Below are 27123 nucleotides of genomic sequence, written 5' to 3' on the forward strand. Positions count from 1 at the left end.
GTTTAAAAACTCCAGCAGCACTGCTGTGTCTGACCCACTTAGACCAGCACAACACACACTAACACACTACCACCCTGTCAGTGTTACTGCGGTGCTGAGAATGACCCACCACCCAAATAGTACCTGCTCTGTGAGGGTCCATGGAGGTCCTGACCATTGAAGAACAGGGTAAAAGGAGGCTGTCATTGACATTGACACTGTCATTAAAGCAAAAGAACGCAAAACAAGAGCATTTTCACTGGTGGTCCGTGAACAAAAAATATGGTGCATATTTGCATACCACACTGTATCATAATGCTCCATACAGTTCTTTCACTTCCTCATTGAATGCGGCATTAAACCCAGGGAGACTCACACTACTTTCACTTCACCTCCCAGCGCAACAAAACAGAGCAATCGACAGCAGTTCTACACAAATCTGGAACAGAAGGTGAGTTTTAGCAGGGCTGCTATTACAAAATTTTAGGGCTGCTATTGCTCTTCTAACTACATTCTTCTAATCAGCACATTCTTGCTGGGCTGTGTTTAGATTTATTTACATTTATTTTAATATGTTATAGTTTTTTTACTTTTATTGCTGAGAAAATAAAAAAATTTTCTTGGCTGCCTAAGACTTCTGTGTGTACATACGTGCTGAGTAAAGCGATGGCCTTTTTGCTTAAAAAGAAGAAGGACGTGCTTCTTTCTTATGGGGTCAGTTAATGCATTTATTAGTTCCTTTTCACACTTTCCTGTCTGAAACTGCATTAGTTATCATAGTGTATTCCTGCCATAGTGTATTCCATAAAGTATTCCTGCAGGAATACATTGCAGCAGGGAGGCATTTTTGAATGAGAGGACTCTTTTACATTCTCATTAAGGGTTGTACCTATTTTTTTTTCCACAAAAAAGGAGCAGTATTTTCAGAGATAAGCAAGGTCTACATAAAAAGCAGGCTGCTGATGTTGCTGCTTCAGCACTGGATGGGTGGGTGAAGAGAATTTGAAGAAGATCAGAATCTGAATTTGAAGCCCAGATCATCCAATAGGTTTTCTGGGTGCATACACAGGGGCCTGACCCAGTAGGGGGCCCTCATGAGCAATTATGTGAAAATCTAAACAGCTGTTTTTTACTTATGAGAACTTTACTAGTGGCACAGTGGAACATATGAAATAATGTATCATGCCATAATACTGATACTCTCCACGTCTTTCCTAAACTTCATTTTCTCCTCCAGTCACTGCTTAGCAAACGTTCACTATTTGTAGACTGATCTAGTTAAGGATGTCCATTTTCAAAGCCAAAAGTCACCTGAGTTAAAGAAGAAAGTTGATTTGTCCTTGTTGGCAGTGATCTGCAAACTGTCATCAAAGGTAAGATATAAATGATATAGAAAAATCCCTGCTATGGCAGTATGCTTTGGCTAGGATTCGTAAGAGTTTGGGTTTATAAGTTTGCTGCTTTTTTCTGTCTTTATATGCACTCCAGAGCAAAAAAAAAAAAAAAGATCAGAGTAAGGTCTAGAAATGAATTCAAATTAAGACATCCGATTATGGGAGCCGGGTTTTAGCTTAGTTATCGGATTTCCCAGAGAATGTATACTTGTCAGCACATGTTCGAAAACAGACTGCAGTACTGGAAATAAGCAAGCAGCATTTAACACAGCACCCGTGAGATGGCAACAAAACATTGTTGGAGCGAAAGATTTCAAAATATTCATCTTTGAGATGACGTGTGTCCATATTTTCAGGTAAAGTGGCACGATGCTAAAAAAAACGACTGCGGCATTAATTATGAGTTTTACATTATGTTTACGTCACATCTTATTCTGTGAGTTTATTGGCCGGTTTCAAAGCAGAAATCCAATTATTGCCTGACTCATGTAGACACAGAGTTTTCCCATTGTCTGATTACTCAAGTGCATGTAAACATCTTGATCGGATTACTCACAAAATCTGTTTCTTTGCAGTTATTGAATTATTAAGCGCATGTAAACACACTCAATAACTGTTCTTTCTCTAAGTTTTTCTGCCAGTTTAGTCTCAATTAATTGTTGGGTTATATTAACCTGTGTTATCATTAATGTGTGTAATCTTGCTATTGTTTTGTCTTGGTTGGAAAAAATGTGTCTTTATAGCTACAACATGCCTAACACCACAGTTAGTATAATGCCATTTGGGTGCTGTGTAGCCTGTTGTGCTATGTCACTGACCACCTAAAAAAGGTGGCCAGGTAGGGGCCCACCAAACATTTCTGCTCTGGGACCAATAACTTGATGACTTGATGACACATAGGAACACTGACCTGGTCATGTTCAGCATTGGACAGTTAACATTAACTGACTTCATTTGGTAAATTGCCATGAGGTTCTTAACTTACCCTCGTCAAGCAGGTAATTCTGGAAGAAAAGCTTCTTGACCTCGTCAAACTTTCTTGTCTCTGTAAAAGAAAAATACTCCACCAAATGAATGTATTTTTGTGAAAAAAGCAGCACTTTCCCCATGTTCTCATTCGAAAATGTCACCATTGCTCTGATGTTTTTCCTACTTTGACTTGACTGCATCAAATATGAAAGTGTGAAAAAACATGAGGTTGGAGTTCAGGAGGACGTGAAAGACCCTCACAGAAATAAATGAAAAACTATTTTTTTCATGTTCAATTGGTGTGCAGAGTGTTCAAAAACAGCCCAAACTAGCTTTTCCTCGACTGGTCCCCAGAAAGGAATTGTCCTTGATATCGATTGGTACGACATATGGCACGTTTTTTGTGGACACTCAGCAGAAAAGTTGATTTTCAACTTAAACACATGGTTTAAAACGCAAAGTGTAGGTTAAAGGAGTGCTTTTACAGTGTGTATTGCTCCATAGATAACACTGAAAAAGGTGCTTGAGAGGGTTTGAGGAGTACCGCATCTCATGCTTAAGAAGAGGGTGAGTTCTTAGACAGCGGGTTAAATGCTTTTGGTTACAGCAGGTAAACATGAGACAGCATCTGAGACTGATTCACTGATAAGGTGAATGCTATTGATGATGTATGGTGCTCTTTTATGAGCAGAAAAGTTGATGATTTCTCAATATAAACACTGTTCAAAGCACACTCTGAGTGGATCTGCGTATTAGCACCTTTGCAATAGTGTTTGTCATTTAAGCAGCTGGTCACAGTGAACGAGTCAAAAAAAAGAACTTTTTCTTTATTTGTCGTCTTCTACAGGTGCCGATTAAGGATGCTGTGTGAAAGCAGTCTCTGGTGCATGACACTTTGCACGGACTCTGACCATGCGAGTCCGTCTGCATGCTGCCCAGCAGCACCTCTGAAATCTCCTCGGTTGACTTCTTCCCATTCGGCCCAAATGGTCCCACCAGTGCGTTCATCTTTAGAGAAGCAGCGTAGCAGCTCCTCTAGAGACTCCCAGTCCAAGCAGGACGACTACCAGCCTCCTTTTGCAGCAGCCCCCCTGGAATCCCGACATCTTTCTCCAGGTGTCGGCATCCCTGGGAGAGAGGAGTCTTCTGGGGCTGAAGCCTTTCTGGTGCCTTCCAGCTGCCACAGCATCTGCCAACACTACAGTGACCTGCACATAGCTGGGGAACAGGTGATGCCTCTCAGTCCCAGTGCAGGAGATCCAGTGGGCAGCTACTTGCAGGACCTCCACCCAGGACCTTTCCTAGTATCTGGAGATGTTCCTCCTCCCTCCTTGCTTCCTCCTCCCCAGGTCCCTGAATCCAGGACCTCCAGATGGAGGGAGGGCAGTGGGCGCGAGCGTCCCTCTCTGCTGCAGGATGGTCGGCCACTTTCCAACTCCCAGCTGAACAGCTACCTGGAACAGAAGCTGCTGGAGTTGTACAAAGAGTACCTGACTGAGGGCCCCGCTGGGCCGAGGCCCCTCATGGCCTCTGAACTTCTGCAGAGCAGCCTAGAACAAATCACTCTGCAGTTGACCCGAGAGCAGAAGCTGGAGGCGGCACGGGCGAAAGACATGCTGCTAAGCTTCCTGTTGAGAGCTACAAGCAGCCAGCAGTCCAGCCAGATCAGCACCCCACTGCTTCAGATCTCCACCCAGACAAAGTGAGGAGGGAGGAGGGCAAAACAGGAAGAAGAATGGTAGGAGGTGGGAGGCAGTGAGAGAGAAGTAATAAGATATATCATATAGTGGGACAAGAGGAGTGTGAACTTTGTTTGGACCTTCTTTAAGTAACCTTGCATGTATCATCTTGGTAAGATTTAGAATTTGAAATCAATTAGAATTTCCTGTACTACTCGATATGAGTGCAGAGTTTGAACAAGACATGAAATACAGTAGGACTCGAGGCACCTCCAATCGACTCTTTGGATCTCAAATCAAGATTCCTGAGGTCTTGGCGTCACAACTTGATGCGGAAAGATGCAGGAAAAGGACACAGTCAAAAATAAAACAAATTTAGTGAGTTTTTTGTTTTTAAACTTCCCAGGATCCATTGTGAAATGAAAAGGCCATTTTTTCACTACTGAAACTAGCATCAGTACTGCCACAATGAGTTCACAAACAGTGGTACACAGGGACGCTCCGATTCCCACTGGGAATTTCTTACACTGCCATCAATCACAAATCATGATAAGACAATCATTTTGGTCAAGTTCTTGACTGCTTTAGATCATATTTAGACCAGTTTGTTAGTGCAAATGGGGAAATTTCAGAACCTAAAAGAGTGGTGTTTCCCAAGGTTCTATTTTAGGTCCCTTACTATTCTCACTTTGTTTACAGCCAATAAGATGTCATTTGCAAACAATGTTCCCTTTTGTTTTTATGCTGATGGTACAGTTATACATAATAGCTCTGCCACATACATTGACACAGTTACACAAAGGGAAATATATGGTTAAAAACATAAAAGTCTGGATGACCAGGAACTTCCTTCTTCTAAATTGTAATAACTCCACATTGACTTCAAGGTCTTGCATAAGACCTTCAAAGTCCTTAAGACATTCAAAGTCCTTAATGCCCTTTGCTGTTATGGCCCATCTAGACTAATTTGCTCAACTGAAGCTTACTGCAGATCCCTAGAACCAACTGCAACTCTGTTGGTCGAAGAAGTTTTTATTGAGCTCTTAAACTCTAGAACATTCCAGAGCATATGCAGATTGCAAATATGGGTGTTTTTAATGCAGATTAAAAACACATTTGTTCAGGCTAGTTTTGTTCATGCCTAGTTTTTCGATCTCTTATTAATCTGTAATTTGGAATTGTGCTGTCCATCAGTTCATACTTGTTCATATAAACCATGTTTCAGATTTCAATGTTCTGCTTATCATACTGTGTAAAGCTTGAACAAAACATGAATTAAATTATATCCAGTAATGGTTTACTAATTTAACATTTAAGTAATATGTAATTTTTACTTGATATTTCAATACGTACTGAATTTTCCATGAAAATTAAGTAGCAAAACAAAATACATTAAACATGAAAATTAATGATATCAATTAAACACATTTGAATTATTCCCACTTTAATCAGTTATAAACATTGCTACATGTCTTTAACTTTGCTTGTAATATACACACTGTTTTTGTGGAAATTATTTATGACCATAAAGCAGGTCACTGTTCGACACCACTTTCAATAAATATACCTTTAAAAGGGGGTTCTTCAAAGATTCTTTAATAAAGGCAACGGTTACATATGAAATCAGGACAACTTAAAGAACCATTTGAATGTTTTAATGGTTCTCTACAATGAAGAAACTGTTGTATTTAAAGAACCTTTCAAAAAGGTTCTATATAGCACAAAAAAGTGTTACACTATTTTTACAAATCAAAGAACATTTTTGAAACAATATAAAACCCTTTTTCTAAAACTTTCACTGCTTGGCTAGCTGTTCTATGGGGTTGAGGTCAGGACTCTGTGCAGGCCAGTCAAGTTCTTCCACACCAAACTGGCTCAGCCGTGTCTTTATGGACCTGCTTTGTGCACTGGTGCGCAGTCATGTTGGAACAGGAAGGGGCCGTCCCCAAACTGTTCCCACAAAGTTGGGAGCATGAAATTGTCCAATATCTCTTGGTGCTGAAGCTTTAAGAGTTCCTTTCACTGGAACTGAGGGGCCGAGCCCAACTCCTGAAAAACAACCCCACCATAATCCTTCCTCCACCAAACTTTACACGGCACAATGCAGTCAGACAAGTACCGTCTTGTGTCCATCAGAACCTCACCCGTCCTTGCTTGTGAACGACTGAGCCTTTCAGGGATGCTCCCTTTATACCCAATCATGACTCTCGCCTGTTTCCAATTAACCTGTTCACCTATGGAATGTTCCAAACAGGTGTTTTTTGAGCATTCCTCAACTTTCCCAGTCTTTTGTTGCCCCTGTCCCAACTTCTTTGGAACATGTTGCAGGCATCAAATTCAAAATGAGTGAATATTTGCAAAAAACAATAAAGTTTATCCGTTTGAAAATTAAATATCTCGTCTTTGTAGTGAATTCAATTGAATATAGGTTGAAAAGGATTTGCAAACCATCGTATTCAGTTTTTATTTGTTTTACACAACGTCCCAACTTCATTGGAATTGGGGTTGTACAAACAAACAGAATAAAACTAATTCCATCTCCCTGACTGTCGAGCTCTCCTGCTACCCACTTCAGACCAGTTGCCCATGCCCCAGCTACCGCCACCTGCCTTGGACCAGCTGCTTGGAAAACTACATTGAAGTTTTCATGGACTCCTAGCTATCACTACAACTAATACTGCTGTTGTTAATATTAGTAGTATAATAACTCTGTAGGTAGTCTGACCAGAGGAGGATGGGTACCCCCTTGTGAGCCTTGGTTCCTCCCAAGGTTTCTTCCTCAGCTCTGAGGAAGGTTCTCCTTGCCATCGTTGCCCCTGGCTTGCTCACCTGGGGTTTTTACATTCATGTTAAAACTTCGTCTTTACTGGAATTCAGTGAAGCTGCTTTGCGACATTATCAGTTGTAAAAAGCGCTACAAATAAATTTGATTTGATTTGATTTTGGGAGGTGTCTACCCTGTCCCCTAGTTTTACACATGTGAAACTGATACTTACATTCATTTGTATTTCTTTCATATTCATGTGACACAGAGATTTAGTTTTATCATGAGTTTAATTAGCATTAGCTTATTAGCAGGAAGGGAGGCCGCATCCCTCTAGGCCACATGGTGAGCAGTTAGATCCCACTGTTTTGAAGTGTCCCAAACTCTGGAAATCTGTGTTGAGCATTAAGAGTCACTCCTGAAGCACATATATTCTGCAGTTGACTAAACATTGCTGTAGGCTGATTAAATTATAGGGCAGTTGTGGGCTGGAGGTTAAGGAACCAGCCCTGTGACCGGAAGGTTACTGGTTTGATCCCCTCAGCCGACAGTTCCCGAATCCCGAATTGCTCCCTGGGCACTGTGGATTCAGACGGTGCTACTTTAGTGTAGTTTCCATCCATCCATCCATTATCTAAGCCGCTTCTCCATCTGGGTCGCGGGGGGGTGCTGGAGCCTATCCCAGCAGTCTTCGGGCGGAAGGCAGGATACACCCTGGACAGGTCGCCAGTCCATCGCAGGGCATAGTGTAGTTTCCATTAGTGTTTAAAATACAGATAAATCTTCTACAAACGTGTTAAAGCAACTCAATAAGATTTCTCACATAATCTCAGCTCAACTGCAGTAGCTGAACAGGTCTTATAGCTGCAGTGATCATTTCAGCATTTCTCATTTCTCATTTCTGAGCCGATTCACTGATACACTAAACTGCACTGCGGTGAGTTTCACAGGGCTGATATCACTGGTATATACCAGTGGAAAAACTCTCTCAGTGAATGTGTGTGTGAAAGTGTGTAAGTGTGTGTTAGTGAGAGGATCAGAGAATGAGACTTTTCCTCTGTCCCAGTCCAGCTGAACTCTGACCCTCTGCAGTTTCCGACCTACTGAGAGGCGAGTGTCTGGCTGTGGTGAAGATAAGGCTTTATAGTTACCATTAATATAATACACACACCACACTCCACTGCTGGAGAATATAACCCCCTTCTTCTGAGCAGATTCTGTCATTACACCCAGTAACCAAACTGTATTGTCTCCAACTTCAACATCCCAGCAGTGAGTTCCTGAGTTGAAGCCCTCAGAGCCCAGAACACATCTACTTAAATCAAATCTCTCTGGATTATCAGGAAGCTGCTGTTCCTCATCAGCGAATATCACACTGGTCAGATCATCAGACAGGATGAGTTTACGATGGGCAGTGTTGGGGTCCAGAGTTACAGGAGCTGAAGAAAAATACACACATGGAATTTACACAGAAATAAAATATATTTAATAAATTTTTGTCACACACTGTAAAATATTACAGTAGCCTAATTTACTGCAGCAGAGCTGTAATACTGTAATATTTGCTTACAGTAATGATCTATTCTCCTGTAGTTTTAAATGCAGTACAAGACTGTATATTTACAAGACTCCATACTGACAGCAGTTTATTACTGTAATCATCAAAATCCTCTTTTCTGAATATTATTTATGTGCACATAAAATAAATTCCAGTTAAATTGCTTCTCTAATACTTCAGAAAGCTGAACTCAGTGAACTGGATCATTTTACAGTGATTACTACTTTATTTTGGTCTCTGAGCTTTTAGTCAATGAAGCAGAATTTTTAATTGTCCTGTTTAAATCACTCAATTAATTTGGAGAGCTGAGACTTGATTTCTGAGCTTTGTTACCTTTTTCACTGCGCATGGGTTCACAAGTCTAAACTGCTTCATTTGTGTTACATTCTTGTTGAAATTATTTTAAACAATATTTCTCTTTTCCTTGTTTCATTGTAGCAATATTTTTAAGAGAATGAAATCTGATGGGTTTTCTGTGAGAGTTGTTATTGTATTGTGGCCAATAAAAATCCTGACACTCTCCACATCATTTCTGACCTGTGAGGTCGTCCTGCCTTATTTTCATTTCTGAGCTATCAAACACTGATTAACATCCGTTGTTATAGCAGGTCCTGACAGAGTAGAAGTAGAAGGCAGAAGTAGAAAGCGTCATAAAAACACATTTAAAGGCCTTTTTTATAATTTGCACATTGGCCCTGTTTGTGACTTTTTCCATTATTTCAAAAATGTGTCAGTAGATGGCGGCGTCGAGCTCTCAGACTTCACTTTCTGTAATTTTTGTCGTTTGTTCAGCACATCAAGCACCACGTTGTGTTTTAATGTGGTATCAAACCTGTAGTTGAGAGGTTCTTAGACACTGTTAGACACTGAAGAGTGAATGGTGACTCTACTGTGAGTGGGAGGATAGGGGGTCCTTAGAGTATCAACACTGAGGGGCCAGTGCGGGTCTTAATCCGACCTTGACCAAGTCAGTATTTACTCTCAGCATCAGTAAATCAGAGTAGATGCTTCATTATAATGATATTCTGCTATCAGGCCAGTCACTTTATAATGGCTGCACAGGATTTGTGACGGTGTGAAACTTCAGTGGATCGGCCCAAAATATATAAGAAAATTAAAACAATGAAGTAAATAAATAAAGAATTAACGCTAGAGAACGTGAGACTCACTGAACTGAACGAGTTCCTTCATCTTCTCCCAGACCGTGAACTTCAGGTTGGCCAGGTGTTTCCCCTCATGGAGCAGCGCTCCTGAAAGGCTCTCTGGATCCTGCAGTGTGACCTGAGCTCTGGAAGAACATTCAGGACTCAGCGCTGCTGTAGCTTTGAGTTCAGAACCACAGAAACAATAGCACTCACCTTTTCACTGTGGCCTTGTAGTTCTGTAAAACAATCAGAGTGATATTAATGACTGTGATCATTCATTCATCCATTTATTTATTTTACAACAGAAATCGTCACTTTCATGCAGTATAAATACCAGTTATATGTATGAACCCCACTAAAATGATGCATAAATGTGTTTCTAATTTTGTCTGCTGGGATGCTTCTTGTCTAATTCATGAAAAATCACACACACACCTGTTTTCATGCTTTACTGAATTCAGCTCTGCAGAGATCATTGGAAAAAGTCCAGTGAATTCTGCAGCACCTCTTCAGTAATTTCCATTCTCCCCAAAACATCCCAGTCCATCACCTCCAGAGTACGAGCAGACGTTCTCACATCAACTTTCACTTTCATAAATATTGATCTTTATGTAGATACTCAGCATTAATTTTGTGCTTACATATGATCCCAGAACTAAAGCTGTACGAAGTAATCAAATTTGTAACGCCTACATTTTACTTTCCCAACTCAGAATTATGAACGAAAGGAATATGAAAATGTCCAAATCAGCCTGCTTGTGTGAGATCGGCCCATTCATGCCATTATCATATATTATGATTATTTAAAGCAAAGGCAATAATTGAGATAATAATGAGCTAAATATACAAAATCTCCATTTATAGGGTGTTTTCTATTGAGAGGAGTCTGTCCCAAACTCTAACCCCTGAATTTCAACTTGTGAAAATAATACTTAGTGTTTCTTTTAAGTTCTACACCTGTCAATATTCAGAAAATGCTGTTCCATGTTTTCACATCACTACCGAAACACAGAGGTTTAGTCAGTAGGTGGACCCGTATTGCAGCCTCACTCCTGCATTTTAGAGCAGAAAGCGAGACGGCACCCCTTTATGGCCACACGGTGAGCAGTTAGATCCCGTTGTTTTGCAGTGAATGTGTCCCAAAATCTAAAAATCAGTGTGTAATATTAAGAATCTCCACTTCTGAAAGGTACACTCTATTGCCAAAAGTATTCACTCGTTTGCCTTCACACACATATGAACTTCAGTGACGTCCCATTCTTAATCCATAGGGTTTAATATGATGTCGGCCCACCCTTTGCAGCTATAACAGCTTCAACTCTTCTGGGAGGGCTTTCCACAAGTGTTAGGAATGTGTTTATGGGAATTTCTGACCATTCTTCCAGAAGCGCATTTGTGAGGTCAGACACTGATGTTGGACGGGAAGGCCTGGCTCACAGTCTCCACTCTAATTCATCCCAAAGGTGTTCTGTTGGGTTGAGGTCAGGACTCTGTGCAGGCCAGTCAAGTTCTTCCACACCAAACTCGCTCATCCACGTCTTTATGGACCTGCTTTGTTCACTGGTGCGCAGTCATGTTGGAACAGCAAGGGACCATCCCCAAACTGTTCCCACAAAGTTGAGAGCATGAAACTGTCTAAAGTCTCTTGGTGCTGAAGCTTTAAGAGTTCCTTTCACTGGAACTAAGGGGCCGAGCCCAACTCCTGAAAAACAACCCCACACCATGATCCCCCTCCACCAAACTTTACACTTGGCACAATGCAGTCAGACAAGTACCGTTCTCCTGGCAACCGCCAAACCCAGACTCGTCCATTGGATTGCCAGATGGAGAAGCGTGATTGGTCACTCCAGAGAACATGTCTCCACTGCTCTAGAGTCCAGTGGTGGCGCTTTACACCACTGCATTCCACGCTTTGCATTGCGCTTGGTGATGTAAGGCTTGGATGCAGCTGCTCGGCCATGGAAACCCATTCCATGAAGCTCTCTACGTTGTTCTTGAGCTGATCTGAAGGCCACATGAAGTTTGGAGGTCTGTGGTGATTGACTCTGCAGAAAGTTGGTGACCTCTGCGCACTATGCCCCTCAGCATCCGCTGACCCCGCTCTGTCATTTTACGTGGCCGACCACTTCGTGGCTGAGTTGCTGTCGTTCCCAATCGCTTCCACTTTGTTATAATCCCACTGACAGTGGACTGTGGAATATTTAGTAGTGAGGAAATTTCATGACTGGACTTGCTGCACAGGTGGCGTCCGATCACGGTACCACGCTGGAATTCACTGAGCTCCTGAGAGCGACCCATTCTTTCACTAATGTCTGTAGAAGCAGTCTGCAGGCCTAGGGGCTCGGCTTTATACACCTGTGGCAATGGAAGTGACTGGAACACCTGAATTCAGTGATTTGGATGGGGGAGTGAACACTTTTGGCAATACAGTGTATATTGGAAACTTTTTTGTGTTTTAATGGAAATAATTATTTAGGTTTGATGTGTACAGAACTGTTCAAAGCTGTGTTGTCTAGTAACATACTGGCTGGTGTTTTTGAGTTCTGTTCAAAATTTGCTAAAATTGTCTCTGTTGAAACAGTCACTACATTTGATAAAGTTTTATGTTGTGATAGTGATAGTGACAAAATTGTCAATGATTTGTTTTAATAAAATTAATATAATTAAGGTATAAGGTCACTCAAAGCAAAAGGATTTTAGTCTAAAGGCCAAATCAGTTAAATCCAAAATTAACCTAAACCAATTTGGTTGAAAGATCCAGTAAATTTCCTAACCACTGATTGGAGGCCTAAGCAATTTAAGTAGAGTTTGGAATTGGTCAGTTATTGTTGATAAAAGCAGAGGCGATCATGAATTAGTAACATAAGACACAGATGTGATTCACAGACCCTCAAAACATGGCCCCATATGCAAGTGCACACCCTGAATACCCAGATGCTCCGACACTGACCTACGTTATTTAACATCAGTAACAAAGCAGCAGGTCAGGAGGGAAAGCAGTCTGAGTGTGGGTGATATTAATGTTATGATTTTAGGAAAATTCCACATTTTTAATAGAGTTTTATACATTTAACTGGTTCGCAAGATTTTATTCAGTTTTCATTCCGTTCCTTGTACAGTTTGTAACACTGACTGAATCATCCTCACCTGTAAGAATGAAGCATCTTCAGCTCTCATCTCCTCTTCTACGGCTCTGACTGTGTCTGAAAGTGCTGATATCTCTCTGCTCATCTTCTCAATCTTCTCCTTCATCCTCTGACTCTTGTTCTCCTCTTCCTCCCTCAGTGCTGATATCCTGGCTGCCTCTTCATCTCGTAGAAACTGGTGAAGCTTCTCAAACTCCTCCTTAATCTGTCTCTCTGTTTGTTGGGCCCGAGTCTGGAAGGAAGCAGCAGATCAAATCAAATACGAATGATTATGTGAAGATGTGGGTTCAGAATCATGATCTCAGATTTTGTCATTCTAACCTTTATATGTTCTGCAGTCCGATCCAAATTCAGTTTAAACTTTGTAAAGGTCTTTAGTTTCTCCTTCAGGGGCTTCAGTGCAGTTTTGAGCTCCTCCTGAAACAAAGCCAGATGCAAAAACTGGTGCAACTGTTTCTCAAAATGTGAATCTACTTGAGAATCAGCTCCCAGATTTAGTAAAGCACTGAAAAATCGGTTTTATTTTCAGCTTGAAATTTAGTGAACTTCTGACAGTGTGTTTGTAGCCTACCTTGTAGTCCACTGCTGCTTCCTGAAGGGGGAGGAATTTGTGGTTGGAGTGTTTTTTAGAGTCCCGACACACCAAACACACAGGCTGTAGATCATCCAGACAGAAGAGTTGACGTTTCTCACTGTGCAAACCACAGATGTTTTCAGACCCTGCTGGACCTCTCTGACTTCTCTCCTTTATGAAGCTCTCACACAGGTTCTTTAAAGCCAGGTTTATAGGAGGCTGATCAGTTGAAGATCTCCTCCTACAAATTATACATTCTCTGGATCCTTTGTTTTTCCAGAATGACTGCAGACAGTCTTTACACACACTGTGGCTGCAGCGCAGAATAACAGGATCCTTGAAGATCTCGCAGCACACAGGACAGGACAGATCCTCCTCTGAGAGAGATTTAGAAGCCATTTTCTCTTCCTGCTGTTCCTTCCAGTGAGAATGCTCAGACTTTCACTTTCAGTTCTGTGAAACTCTCAGTCTCTGATTTCAGGTTTGATTCAGTTAAACAGGCGGCTGTAGATCCAGTTAGTGATCTGTTCCCTTCAGAGAGACTCTCCAGTTCCAGAATTCTCCATAAACCCACCAACAAAAGGAGATTTAGCAGAAAACAACAGCACAGCCTGGAGAGCTCTGCAGACGCCTCACACTCAGCACCTCCTCAATAGGAGGAGTTTCAGTGGGAGGGTTTTTTTTTTTTTTTTAATTCCCAGGCCAGCATTCCTTGGCCACACCACCCCCTTTTCCAGGGGACATATTATTTTGTTATTAAAGTCACAGTTCATCATTTATCAATGATCATATAGATATCAGGTGATGTGGCACCACAACCACACCAAGTGGCAGGAGTTTTAAAGAAAAAAGGCTAGAATTTTCACCAGATGGAGCAGAAAACATTAAAGAATTATTTAATAGATTGTCACCAATTTTTAATTCTGTTGCATTCAGTGATCAATTTACAAACCAATTTATTATAGGCAATGTTTATTTCCATCTCAGTCAGTGACCAGTGTCGTAGTTTTTCTTCTTAAGCAGCAATGCTGTAAATGAGTTCTCCCCAAAACACTGACAAATTGATTAACCGACATGAAAGCAGTTCAATAATTTATTCAACAGTCATCACTTCTACACTGTGACTTCTTACAGTAATCTTTATTTATGTTGCATTATTACTGCTCACTCACTTTAGCCATCAGCATCCTGGAGTATTCTTGATTGCGTTATCTTTGTTTTAACCTGATTATATGGGAAAAGTACAAACAGTCATTTTTGAACAAAAAACTATCAGGCATGTCTTATCAGACATCTGCAGTACTTCTCTGAGCCAGTCAATTGTCCCAGAGTGCTTCAAAATGACTACTATCATCCCTGTACCTGTAGCCTTGTAAGTGCTACAAGTGGTCAGTAGTCAAACACATAAAGAGCTGTCTTCCTTTCACACTGGATCCATTTTGGTCTGCGCATTGCCTTAACCCAGCTACAGAGGATGCTCTACTGACCCACATGGAGGGAAAAGATAACTGTGAGAATGCTGTGAATTGGCTTCAGGTAAGCATTCAGCACAACCAACCTACTGAAAAGCTGAGTTTGTGGGCCTGAACACCCTCAACACCACCGCAAGACCCTACAGCAGATTGTGAGGACAGTTCAGATCACTGGGGTCTCTGTCCACCAAAGACACAAGTGCTGCATCCACAAAGCCAACAGTATTGTGGATGACCCCTCACACCCCTCCCATGGATTCTTCACCCTTTTGCCATTTGGCAGAAGATACAAGTCAAATTACTGAAAGCATCAGTGACTTCAGTTTGAAATCCATTTGTTTGGTTCACTCCTCCATTGCAAACTCATGCAGTCCCAACTTCCTCAAATTGCTCAGTCCACTGTGATCCATGGTAAATGCAAGGCCCAAGCATGGTAAAAGAAGATAAACTGAGTGAGAACATTTTTTTTCTGTAAATACAAATAAATAAAGCCCAATCCGGCAAATGTCTGACCTAGTAGTATTTACAAGAACCACCAGCTCAGTTTACGACAACATGAACTCAATTTGCATGACATATCAGGTCTCAAAGTACATACACTAAGAACTTCAAAGTTCCTCAGTACAAGGTTTTTTTCACCAGGAAAGAAAACATAACATATTTCCTCGTCCCCACAATACATTCATATCTTCTTACATATATGTTACACAAGGAAAAAGTATTAATGCCCCCTAGTGGGCAGTGCATCAAATTAACAAGCATATAGATATGACCCTGCAATGAACTGGCGACCTGCCCAGGGTGTATCCTGCCTCCTGCCCAATCACCGCTGGGATAGGCTCCAGCATCCCCTGCGACCCAGAAGGATAAGTTGTTTCAGAAGATGTGAATATGAAGAATATGAATTTCTTCTAAAATATTACACTTGCATGACCTTTTTACACTCTAAGCAATACAAATGTGCAGTTTGCAGCGTTACATTTTTGTGGTTTGCATTAACATAGCAGACAAAGCTTCGGTAAATGTGTTTACACAACAAAAACTGCAATGCTTCAAATAATCTCAGCTCAACTGCAGTAACTGAACAGGTCTTATAACTGTAGTGTTCATTTCAGGATTAATCAGTATTTCAGTGCTGATCCACACAAAGACTGAATGAACTAACTGAGCCGATTCACTGATACACTAAACTGCACTGGTGTGATTTTGACAGGGCTGACTGCACTGGTACTGAACAGTGGGAAAACTCTCTCAGTGAACGTGTGTGTGAAAGTGTGTAAGTGTGTGTTAGTGAGAGGATCAGAAAATGAGAGTTCTCCTTTGTCCCAGTCCAGCTGCACTCTGACTCTCTGGAGTTCCTGTCCTACCGAGAGCAGGGTAGCTGGTTGCGGTGTAGAACGAGCTTTAAATTTACCACTGTTGTACCACACAATCCAAACTCCACTCCTGAAGAATATACTTCCCTTCTTCTGAGCAGACTCTGTCATCACACCCACAAACCAGACTGTATTGTCTCCAACTTCAACCTCCCAGCAGTGAGTTCCTGAGTTGAAGCCCTCAGAGCCCAGAACACATAAAGAAGAATCAAATCTCTCTGGATTATGAGGAAGCTGCTGGACCTCAGTGATTCTCACACTGGTCAGATCATCAGACAGAATGAGTTTAGGATGAGCAGTGTTGGGGTCCAGAGTTACAGGAGCTGAAGAAAAAAAAACACATACATACATACATACGTACGTATGTATATTTCATGATAGAAATCATATATCAGATTGTTTAATTAATGAAATCTGTAGTTATATGCTTGTTTTAACTGGTTTATGTCAGTCGTGTGTCTGAAAAAATATGTGGGCTAGTTACACACACACACACACACACACACACACACACACACACACACACACACACACACACACACACACACACACAGACACACACACACACACACATTATATATATATGAGAATAGCAAAGAAAGAATGCAAACTAGAGAAAATGAGACTCACTAAACTGAACGAGTTCCTTCATCTTCTCCCAGACCGTGAACTTCAGGTTGGCCAGGTGTTTCCCCACATTGAGCAGCATTCCTGAAAGGCTCTCTGGATCCTGCAGTGTGACCTGAGCTCTGGAAGAACATTCAGGACTCAGTGTTGCTGAAGCTTTAAGATCAGAACCATAGAAAAGACAGAGAGACAGGAGACAATAACACTCACCTTTTCAATGTGGCCTTGTAGTTCTGAAAAAAACAATGAGTGATATCAGTAAATGTCATCTTCATTTATGTAGCTGTGTTTTACAATAAAAGCAGTGCTTTCACATTGTAGAAATACCAGGGATTCACAGTTCAAGCTGGTTGATTTGAGTCTGTTTTCATCTATGTATATCAGCTTAATATGTAATGTGTTAGTGCTGGGTCCCCTAACTGTAATACCCCAAATCCCCTCATCTGGCAACATGATAAAGATGTATGAAGCAATTGAATATGGCAAACCTTAACCCTGTGTATGTCAAGTTCATTTTCAGGCTTCTGATTTGAGCATGTAGATGGTCAGTCAGGAAAGCTATGGCTCCTGCTAATCAAATTAAATTAAATTAAAATGGCTCATAGCGCTCACAAAAATGCTTCTTCTAAAACTAGTACCCAAGGTGCTCATCCAGCAATGGCGACAAAGGAAGCCACAAATCAGTAGGATAACTTATGTACTGGCCTTAAACAGCTTCCAGAAAATCTTGAAAATCTACTTTCTACTTTCTGGTCTTGACGGTAACTTGGCTGTTGGATGCGGCCTTGAAACCGGTGATGGAATCCCTAGAACTGTGACGGGGGCAAGGAGGCGGACGGACGTACTGAGATAAGCGAGATTTATTAAGGGCAAATCCAAAATCAGGGTCAATGAGCCAACATGGATAGATCGGGGACCAGACATGACAAACCAGAATCAAACAAACAACACCAGTACAACCAACACGGCATATAACACCAACAACACAGACAGAGATTCAAACAAAGACCAGTAACCAGACCGGGGAAAACACAGGGCTTAAATACATAAGGGTAACAAGGGACAGGTGCAAACACAGGTGGAGACAATCAGGGGTGGAGTCATGAAACAAGGGGGCAGGACTAGAAAACCAAAACAAATGCACAGGGACAGGACTGGGAGGGGCCAATTGTGACAAGAATCTATCAGGCAGGCTAATAATTTGCACTCCAGAAGCATCAAAGCCTTAGAACTCAACTTATTTGACTACATTGACATAATTATTCCACTCAACTTCAACTGTGAGGATCTCTACACTAAAACTGCAGTACTAAGGGTCAAGCTGGACGATTAGGAGAATTGTTTTGAGGGTGACTGGCATGCTAGAGAAAGACAGAAGGCTCTAAACCAGTTTATGACTGAGCTCTTCAAGGAAATTTTCCACTCACACTTGGCTGAGCTCACAGGCTAGGGAGACAGAACACCACTGGAGGGCAGCAGTCTGGTCCAAGAGCCTTCATCATGCTCTTTCAATACTAGCAGAACAAGGAGTATGTTTTGCCAAGAAGATAGGAGGAGTTGACAGGAGGGCACAAGGTTAAGAGATTCAGTGTGTGTTTGACCCAAAAAAGGCAGCGTTTGTTCGATCAGACACTGATGTTAGACGAGAGGGTCTGGCTCACAACCTCCGTTCTAATTCATTCCAAAGATGTTTGAAGGGGTTGAGGTCAGGGCTCCGTGGGGGCCAGTGAGGTTATTCCACAGCAAACTCACCCAGCCATGCCTTTATGTACCTTGCTTTGTGCACTGGGGCTCAGTCATGCTAAAACAGAAAAGGGCCTTCCCCAAACTGTGCATACAAAGTCGGAAGCATACAATTGTCCAAACTGTCCTGGTTTGCATTAAGATTTCCCTTCACTGGAACTAATGGTTCTAGGCCAACACCTGAAAAACAACCCCACAGCATTATCCCTCCTCCACCAAACTTAATAGGTGGCACATTCTTCTTATTACCGGCATTCGGCAAACCAAGACTCGTCCATCAGCCTGCCACATAGAGAAGGGTGACACTCCAGTGGCAGCTTCCTTTACACCACTCCCCTCCGATCTTAGTCTTGTGTGCGGCTGCTTGGCCACAGCCTTCATTTTGTGAAGCTCCTGATGCACAGTTCTTCTGCTGGTATTGCTTCCACAGGCAATTTGGAACTATATGATATGGTCACTATTGCATTTGCCCTGCTTGTAGGTAGGCAAAAATCTGGAAATCTTTTTACTGTGCTCATTGTTACTGAAAAAACTTAAAAAGGTGGACCCTGTGGCTTGCCGTTGGCTGAATTGGCTGTACACAAGGCCGGCAAGAACAGTTTTCTCTATAAAATATTTCGAAATCTAAGCCAGGATGTCATTCCATCCTGAGTATATCTGTTGCTGACCATAGAAGATGGCATTTGATGACATCAACTGCTGTGTAATTCTTCCACACCAGGAATACAATGACCTCTCCATTCAGTTTAAATTTAAATAAGTGGTTCAACTTGCTGATTAGTCACTGAGTAATGCACAAAGACTCTATCATAGTTGTTTGGAGCAAAAATGATTCAAAGCTACTAAGGCGTAAATGTAAAGCAGCAGCTAACACAGGAAAATCATCAAATGTCAAACTACCCACACATTATTAACCTGTTAACACTTTTAGTTGGAAAGTGATTTTGTTTTTAATGACATTCTGTGAAAAATATTTTGTTTTCATTGTACGTTTTTGTTCCCTGTACTCCTGTCCGAAATGCTGACTGAATCGTCCTCACCTGTAAGAATGAAGCATCTTCAGCTCTCATCTCCTTTTCTACGGCTCTGACTGTGTCTGAAAGCACTGATATCTCTCTGCTCATCTTCTCAATCTTCTCCTTCATTCTCTGACTCTTCTGCTCCTCTTCCTCCCTCAGTGCTGATATCCTGGATGCCTCTTCATCTCGTAGAAACTGGTGAAGCTTCTCAAACTCCTCCTTAATCTGTCTCTCTGTGCTCTGGGCCTGAGTCTGATAGGAAGAATAGATCAAATTACAGGTCCTTGAGTCAAAATTGAAGGTATGTGAACCTTTAAGGGGTTAAACAGACAAACTACTACAACTACGTTTTTTACTCTTTTGGATCTGTTTCCTATTCCTGCCCATCAGTGCAAAGCACCCTGTAGAATTGTCAGTGACCAAAGTCAAGTTTTAAAGTTTGCCAGCATTGCCATGCATTGTCATGATCTCACTTTCTAGCAATGAGAAAGAATGTGTATCATAAGTATTGCTTTATTTTCATTTAGATATTGATGATAAAATATGGCATTATGCCAACATAATTGCTCACCCAAACAAAGTATTGTTTTCTCTTACTTAGTAAATTACAATGACATATCACTTATTACCTCTCCATGCATCACCACCTTATCGTGGTGGAGGGGTTTGCGTGCTTGAATGATCCTAGGAGCTATGTTGTCTGGAGCAAAAGCTCCTGGTAGGGTCTCCCATGGCAAACTGGTCCTAGGTGACAGGTCAGACAAAGTGTGATCCATAATAACCCCTATGAAAAGACAAGAACAGGATTTGTGTACCCTGCCCGGAACAGGGTTACCGGGGCCCCACCCTGGAGCCAGGCCTGGGGGAGGGGCTCGCCAGCGAGCGTCTGGTGGCCGAGCATTTACTCATGGTGCCCGGCCAGGCCCAGCCCGAAGGAGTTACATGAGTCCCCCCTCCCATCGACCCACCACCAATGGGAGGGACAGTAGTAGGGGTTCGGTGCTTTGTGGATCGGGCAGTGTCCGAAGGTGTGGGCCTTGGCGTTCTGATCCTCGGTTGCTGAAACTGGCTTTTGGAACTTGGAACGTTACCTCACTGGCGGGAAAGGAGCCTGAGTTGGTGCGCGAGGTTGAGAGATACCGGCTAGATATAGTCGGGCTCACCTCAACACACAGCTTGGGCTCTGGATCCAATCTCCTTGAGAGGGGCTTGACTTTATTCTTTTCTGGAGTTGCCCATGGTGAGAGGCGGCGGGCAGGTGTGGGCTTTCTCATAGCCCCTCGACTCATTGCCTGTATGTTGGGGTTTTCTCCGGTGGATGAGAGGGTAGCTTCCCTACGCCTTCGGGTTGGGGAATGGGTCCTGACTGCTGTCTGTGCTTATGCACCGAACAGCAGTTTAGAGTACCCAGCCTTCTTAGAGTCCTTGGAAAGGGTGCTTGAAAGTACTCCTCCTGGAGACTCTATTGTCCTACTGGGGGACTTTAACGCACACGTGGGCAATGACAGTGAGACCTGGAGGGGTGTGATTGGGAGGAATAGCCTCTCTGATCTGAACCCGAGTGGTGTTCAGTTTTTGGACTTCTGTGCAAACCACAGTTTGTCCATCACGAACACCATGTTAGAACACAAGGATGTCCATAAGTGCACATGGCACCAGGACATCATAGGCCGCAGTTCAATGATTGACTTTGTAGTCGTGTCATCGGACTTGCGGCCATGTGTTTTGGACACTCGGGTAATGAGAGGAGCTGAGCTGTCAACTGATCACCACCTGGTGGTGAGTTGGTTCAGGTGGTGGGGGAAGATGCCGTCAGACCAGGCAAGCCCAAACGTATAGTGAGGGTTTGCTGGGAACGTCTGGCAGAAGAACCTGTCAGATTGATCTTCAACTTACACCTCGGTCAGAACTTTGACCAGATATCGGGGGAGGTGGGGGACATTGACTCAGAATGGGCCATGTTCTCTTCCTCCATTGTTGAAGCGGCTGACTGTAGCTGTGGCCGTAAGGTAGTTGGTGCCTGTTGGGGCGGTAATCCTCTAACCCAGTGGTGGACACCCCAGGTGAGAGATGCCATCAAGCTGAAGAAGGAGTCCTACCGGGCATGGTTGGCCTGTGGGACACCAGAGGCAGCTGGCAGGTATCGACAGGCCAAGCGATCTGCGGCTTCAGTCATCGCCAAGGCAAAAACCCGTGTATGGGAGGAGTTTGGTGAGGCCTTGGAAAGTGACTTTAAGTCGGCTCCGAAAAGATTCTGGCAAACCGTCAGGCAACTCAGAAGGGGAAAGCAGTGTGCCACTAGCACTGTATATAGTGGAGATGGTGTGCTGCTGACTTCGACTGAAGACGTCATTGGGCGGTGGAAGGAATACTTTGAGGACCTTCTCAATCCCACCGGCACATTCTCCAGTGAGGAGGCAGAGTCTGGGGACATGGGAATAGGCTTGTCCATTACTGAGGCCGAAGTCGCTAAGGTAGTTAAGAAGCTCCTTGGTGGCAAGGCTCCAAGGGTGGATGAGATCCGCCCTGAGTTCCTCAAGGCTCTGGATGTTGTGGGGCTGTCTTGGCTGACACGCCTTTTCAACATTGCGTGGACATCGGGGGCGGTGCCACTGGATTGGCAGACTGGGGTGGTGGTGCCTCCTTTTTAAAAAAGGGGACCGGAGGGTGTGTTCCAACTACAGGGGAATCACACTCCTCAGCCTCCCTGGTAAGGTCTATGCAGGGGTACTGGAGAAGAGAGTCCGGCTTATAGTTGAACTACGGATCAAGGAGGAGTAGTGCGGGTTCCGTCCTGGTCATGGAACACTGGACTCTTCACCCTCTCCAGGATTCTGGAGGGTTCATGGGAGTTTGCCCAACCAGTCCACATGTGCTTTGTGGATCTGTAGAAGGCATTCGACTGTGTTCCCCGGGGGATTCTGTGGGAGGTGTTTTGGGAGTACGGGGTACATGGCTCTTTGCTACGAGCCAATCAGGCCCTGTACAAACAAAGCAGGAGTTTGGTTCGCATGGCCGGCCGTAAGTCAGACTCGTTCCCAGTGAGAGTTGGACTCCGTCAGGGCTGCCCTTTGTCACGGATTCTATTCATAATTTTTATGGATAGAATTTCTAGGCGCAGTCAGGGGATGGAGGGTGTCCGGTTTGGTGACCTCAGGATCACATCTCTGCTGTTTGCAGATGATATGGTCCTATTGGGGACATCAGGCCGCGAACTTCAGCTTTCGCTGGATCGGTTTGCAGCCGAGTGTGAAGCAGCGGGGGTGAGAATCAGTACCTCCAAATCCGAGACCATGGTTCTCAGGCGGAAAAGGGTGGAGAGCCCTCTCTGGGTCGGGGATAGGCTCTTGCCTCAAGTGGAGGAGTTCAAGTATCTCGGGGTCTTGTTCACGAGTGATGGTACAAGGGAGCGGGAGATTGACAGGCGAATTGGTGCTGGGTCAGCAGTGATGCAGGCTCTTTACCGGTCTGTTGTGGTAAAGAAAGAGCTGAGCCATAAGGTAAGGCTCTCTATTTACCGGTCGATCTACGTTCCCACCCTCACCTATGGTCATGAGCTTTGGGTAATGACCGAAAGAATAAGAAATGAGTTTCTGAAATTAGTTTCCTCCGCAGGGTGTCTGGACTCTCCCTTAGAGAAGTTCAGTCATCCGGGAGGGACTCGGAGTAGAGCCGCTGCTTCTTCACATCGAGAGGAGTCAGCTGAGGTGGTTCAGGCATCTGGTTAGGATGCCTCCTGGACGCCTCCCTTGAGAGGTGTCACAGGCAAGTCCACCTGGGAGGAGACCCCGGGGAAGACCCAGGACACGCTGGCGTGACTATATCGCCCAGCTGGCCTGGGAGCACCTCGGAATCCCCCTTGGAGAGTTAGTGGAAGTGGCTGGGGAAAGGGAGGTCTGGGCCTCATTGCTTAGGATTCTGCCTCCGCGAACCCCGGAGAAGCGGAAGATAATGGATGGATGGATGGATGGATGGATATCACTTATTAATAGTCTTATTGTGTTATCCATGTGTGCTCCAAACCAGCAGTGTTTGGCTAGAGTGAACATAAAATTCTTCTCTTTTTTCCATGCAAAGTTACAAGCCTATAAACACTTGGAATTCGGTCCATACATATTTGCTGCTTGAGAATAGTCATGAGTCTTTTCATGTAATTACCTGTAATGAGGAAAATACAGGGTGAAAAATGATGTATTCAAAATGATGTATTCCACTTGTAATTCATTACAGATCAATGCAGTAAACTGTAAACGGTGTAAATGAGCATAAAGTTTATTATGTAGTTGTACAAGGTCTCAGTCTGAACCTCCTCCAGCTGTACGGACAACGTCAACGCCACAGTCAAACTCATTCCATAGAGGATTGAGCGTGTCGGGTGGATCTGCACTCACAGGTCTTTCAATACGATTTCAGAGGTCATCCAGTGCTGTGGAACCAACGCCGAACACTCTGAGCTGTTGGAGCTTCACTGCCGACAAAAATCATGTTGCCCAGTTATGATGGATTTACTTATTGAAGTGGAGAACGCAGAACCCTTTCTGCTCAGGGTTCTCAGCTCCTCTCAGACTGAAGGAGCCAGTCAGAAACTCTATGACCCCCTCTTACAATTGGTATGTGTTTGTTTCCTAGGCGCCTTATATGGTGCTTTGAAATCAGATTAATCTTTTCAAATCACTCTGCATGTTGCCTCTACAGCAGCATGTAGGACAAAGTGAAAGTGTGAATAATCAGCCAACTTCAGCCTGGTCTAGAAAGCTCTGTTACCTGCACAGGAGTTTGATGCAGTTGACTAGTTTTATATACATCTCTATGAAACCAATACTTCCAAATCCAGGCTCTCCGAGTGCTAAAGCTTTATCAACTTGCTTCTTTATGTAATGTTGGCCATTCAAACTCTTTAAACTGCATCCAACTTTTTCCTCTATACATATAAGGTCACCTTAAAAAACACAGTGTTTCCTCTTGTTTCAGCAAGTTTATTGTATTATTTTTTGTCAGCTGAGTGTTTTTTCCCCCACAGTACAGGTTTAACAGGTGCTAACAGGTTTCAGACAGGTTATCTTAGCTGAGCAGATGGAGATGAGGGCGAAGTAATGTGGCTGATGAGAGGTCAGTGTAAACACAGACTCCACCCTGCAGCTTTCCAAATGCAGTTTCTTTAGTGCGTCATATACTTGTGCTGACGTCATTGCTAAAACAATTTTTAAAATCATGTTCAAAATATTTTCCTGGTTATTTGTACTAGTAATAAAGCTAACTGATTAACGCACCTTTAAATATGCATGATTATATAAGGATTCGGATTCATAATCTCAGATTTTCTCAGTCTCACCTTTAGATGTTCTGCAATGTGATAGAAGTCCATCTGAAACTTTTTAAAGATCTTCAGTTTCTCTTGTAGAGGCTCCAGTGCAGTCTTCAGTTCTTTCTGCAATGCAATCACAGACTAGATAAAAACATTGCTGTTGCTATATTGTATGTATTGTATTTTGGTTGTTTTATTTTCAGTTTTATTTTTAGGAGTCCCGCGACCCTGACGGAGAAGCGGCTTAGAAAATGGATGGATGGATGGATTTTTAGGAGTCTACCTTGTAGTCCACTGCTGCTTCCTGAAGGGGGAGGAATTTGTGGTTGGTGTGTTTTTTAGAGTCCCGACACACCAAACACACAGGCTGTAGATCATCCAGACAGAAGAGTTGGCGTTTCTCACTGTGCAAACGGCAAATGTTTTCAGACCCTGCTGGACCTCTCTGACTTCTCTCCTTTATGAAGCTCTCACACAGGTTCTTTAAAGCCAGGTTTATAGGAGGCTGATCAGTTGAAGATCTTCTCCTACAAACTGGACATTCTCTGGATCCTTTGGTTGTCCAGAACGACTGTAGACAGTCTTTACACACACTGTGGCTGCAGCGCAGAATAACAGGATCCTTGAAGATCTCACAGCACACAGGACAGGACAGATCCTCCTCTGAGAGAGATTTAGAAGCCATTTTCTTTTCCTGCTGTTCCTTCCAGTGAGAACGCTCAGACTTTCACTTTCAGTTCTGTGAAACTCTCAGTCTCTGATTTCAGGTTTGATTCAGCTATACAGGCGGCTGTAGATCCAGTTAATGATCAGTTCCCTTCAGAGAGACTCTCCAGTTCCAGAATTCTCCATAAACCCACCAACAAAAGGAGACTCAGCAGAAAACAACAGCACAGCCGGGAGAGCTCTGCAGATGCCTCACACCCAGCATCTCCGCAGTAGGAGGAGTTTCAGTGGGAGGGGTTTTAAAATTGAGGGGTTTCAGTGGGAGGAGTTTAAAAATTGAGGGGTTTCAGTGGGAGGAGTTTTAAAGTAGAAAGGATAGAAATTAAGCCAGAGAAACAGGAAACAGAGAGTAATAAAGACTATAATATTGGTAAAACATTGAATAGATGTTTTAGTAACAAGGTTTATTTCTGTTGTATTCAGCAATCTAGGTCAGTTTCTTGATTCGCTTCAAAGAAAAAAAGGGAACTGTTTAATATTCATTGTTATTAACCTGAGATTTTTAAAAATAGAGTTAATGATGTGCAATGTTCTTTATTTTAATTTTCTTGTCACTTTGTGTTTGTGTTTGAACCCCAGCACTGACAGTCCATGACTGAGGTGTCCTTGAGCAAGACACCTAACCCCCAACTGCTCCCTGGGTGCTATGGATAGACCTGCCCACCGCTCTGGGCAAGTGTGCTCACTGCCCCCTAGTGTGTGTGTGTATTCACTAGTGTGTATGTGGTGTTTCAGTTCATGGATGGGTTAAATGTGGAGGTGGAGTTTCCCCAGTTGTGGGATTGAAAAAGTATCGCTTAACTTATCACTAGTGCACTGTACATGGCAGTTCTACCAACTACCAGCAGATGGTGCTCTATCACAACTTTTCTTTATTCCTCAGTTTTCTATATTGACAATAAATAATTTTTTATTGTCCTCCTTTCAGTTTAATAAATCCCAGCAGCAAAAACAAACTCTATATATTTAGTCCGAGATGCAAACAGAGTCCTTCAGGTAGTGGCTCTGAGTGGTTTGATGCGAAATAGTTTATTGTAGAGAAACTTACAGACTTATTTACTATCCAAAACCACCAGCGAACCTACGCGTGGCTACCGAGTTTTTATATGGAATGTCAATGATAAAATAGTCCTAAATCTGAAAAAAAAGCTTTTTACATACCTTTGTATGTACCTCACAGTCAGGAGTTGATTAAAATAACTGGCTTCAAATAGATTTTTAGCACAAAACCTTATAACACAACTGTGGCTAAACAGTGTCTCAGACATTAAGCAGCCTATTCACAGCTACTTCAGGTAATAACTTTGTGTTGTAGCTTTTAAAGACATTCAACTCTTCAGACATCTGGTTCCTATCATTACTGCTGCGTTTCACATTAAACCACTCCGCATGACTTTGTTTACATCTTAGCCATCTAATTATGCAGAAATTAAGAAAAATCAGTGGAATTCCTCTTTAAGCTCACACTGTGAAAAAGTTTAGCTTGCAGAGCAAAAAAAAAACAACAGACTTTTCGAAATTCACTCAACCTTCGGTAAATTATTTAGACTGACTGACATTTTAGTCAACGCTAAACGAAATACTTCGTTGAGCTAACATGAGAACATTTGTTGTACGGTGGTGTCTTTACACTCATCTTGTATTTGT

General features: G+C 42.8%; 3 protein-coding genes across 5 annotated transcripts; 1 reads left to right on the forward strand and 2 right to left on the reverse strand.

The window, feature by feature from the left end:
• The first annotated feature begins 356 nt into the window (after positions 1-356).
• On the forward strand, positions 357-5600 carry LOC108430523 (TLR adapter interacting with SLC15A4 on the lysosome). 3 transcript variants are annotated; one of them, XM_017703068.1, is made up of 2 exons: positions 357-430; positions 3190-5600. In XM_017703068.1, exon 2 carries the CDS (start codon positions 3203-3205, stop codon positions 4046-4048), a length of 846 nt encoding a protein of 281 aa, XP_017558557.1. In that variant the 5' UTR covers positions 357-430; positions 3190-3202; the 3' UTR covers positions 4049-5600. The 3 variants fall into 3 exon arrangements, with proteins under 3 accessions (XP_017558557.1, XP_017558556.1, XP_017558558.1); XM_017703067.2 differs by lacking the exon at positions 357-430 and adding an exon at positions 652-693; XM_017703069.2 differs by lacking the exon at positions 357-430 and adding an exon at positions 790-1352.
• A 1456-nt stretch (positions 5601-7056) lies between these two features.
• On the reverse strand, positions 7057-13847 carry LOC108430524 (nuclear factor 7, brain-like). The gene is made up of 6 exons (XM_017703070.2): positions 13206-13847; positions 12956-13051; positions 12636-12866; positions 9702-9724; positions 9513-9631; positions 7057-8224 (listed from the first exon to the last, which is right to left on the reverse strand). The coding sequence occupies exons 1-6, from the start codon at positions 13605-13607 to the stop codon at positions 7674-7676; spliced, it is 1422 nt and encodes a 473-aa protein (XP_017558559.1). The 5' UTR covers positions 13608-13847; the 3' UTR covers positions 7057-7673.
• A 436-nt stretch (positions 13848-14283) lies between these two features.
• LOC108430525 (zinc-binding protein A33-like) lies at positions 14284-26019 on the reverse strand. Its single transcript, XM_017703071.1, has 6 exons — positions 25034-26019; positions 24778-24873; positions 19467-19697; positions 16894-16916; positions 16687-16805; positions 14284-16379 (listed from the first exon to the last, which is right to left on the reverse strand). The coding sequence occupies exons 1-6, from the start codon at positions 25433-25435 to the stop codon at positions 15841-15843; spliced, it is 1410 nt and encodes a 469-aa protein (XP_017558560.1). The 5' UTR covers positions 25436-26019; the 3' UTR covers positions 14284-15840.
• Between the last annotated feature and the right edge of the window lie 1104 nt (positions 26020-27123).

Source organism: Pygocentrus nattereri, chromosome 6 (assembly GCF_015220715.1).
Source record: "Pygocentrus nattereri isolate fPygNat1 chromosome 6, fPygNat1.pri, whole genome shotgun sequence".
Classification (NCBI taxonomy): Eukaryota; Metazoa; Chordata; class Actinopteri; order Characiformes; family Serrasalmidae; genus Pygocentrus; species Pygocentrus nattereri.

What these genes read in the sequence shown, in the direction of transcription:
- LOC108430525 (XM_017703071.1), bottom strand. Translation starts at nt 25,435, where the DNA reads ATGGCTTCTAAATCTCTCTCAGAGGAGGATCTGTCCTGTCCTGTGTGC. An exon ending in AAGCAGCAGTGGACTACAAG is followed by an intron (nt 24,874 to 25,033) that starts GTAGACTCCTAA and finishes ATTGCATTGCAG; the next exon opens with AAAGAACTGAAGACTGCACT. An exon ending in GAAGGAACTCGTTCAGTTTA is followed by an intron (nt 16,380 to 16,686) that starts GTGAGTCTCATT and finishes TTTTTTCTTCAG; the next exon opens with CTCCTGTAACTCTGGACCCC.
- LOC108430524 (XM_017703070.2), bottom strand. Translation starts at nt 13,607, where the DNA reads ATGGCTTCTAAATCTCTCTCAGAGGAGGATCTGTCCTGTCCTGTGTGC. An exon ending in AAGCAGCAGTGGACTACAAG is followed by an intron (nt 13,052 to 13,205) that starts GTAGGCTACAAA and finishes GCTTTGTTTCAG; the next exon opens with GAGGAGCTCAAAACTGCACT. An exon ending in TACAAGGCCACAGTGAAAAG is followed by an intron (nt 9,632 to 9,701) that starts GTGAGTGCTATT and finishes ATGTTCTTCCAG; the next exon opens with AGCTCAGGTCACACTGCAGG.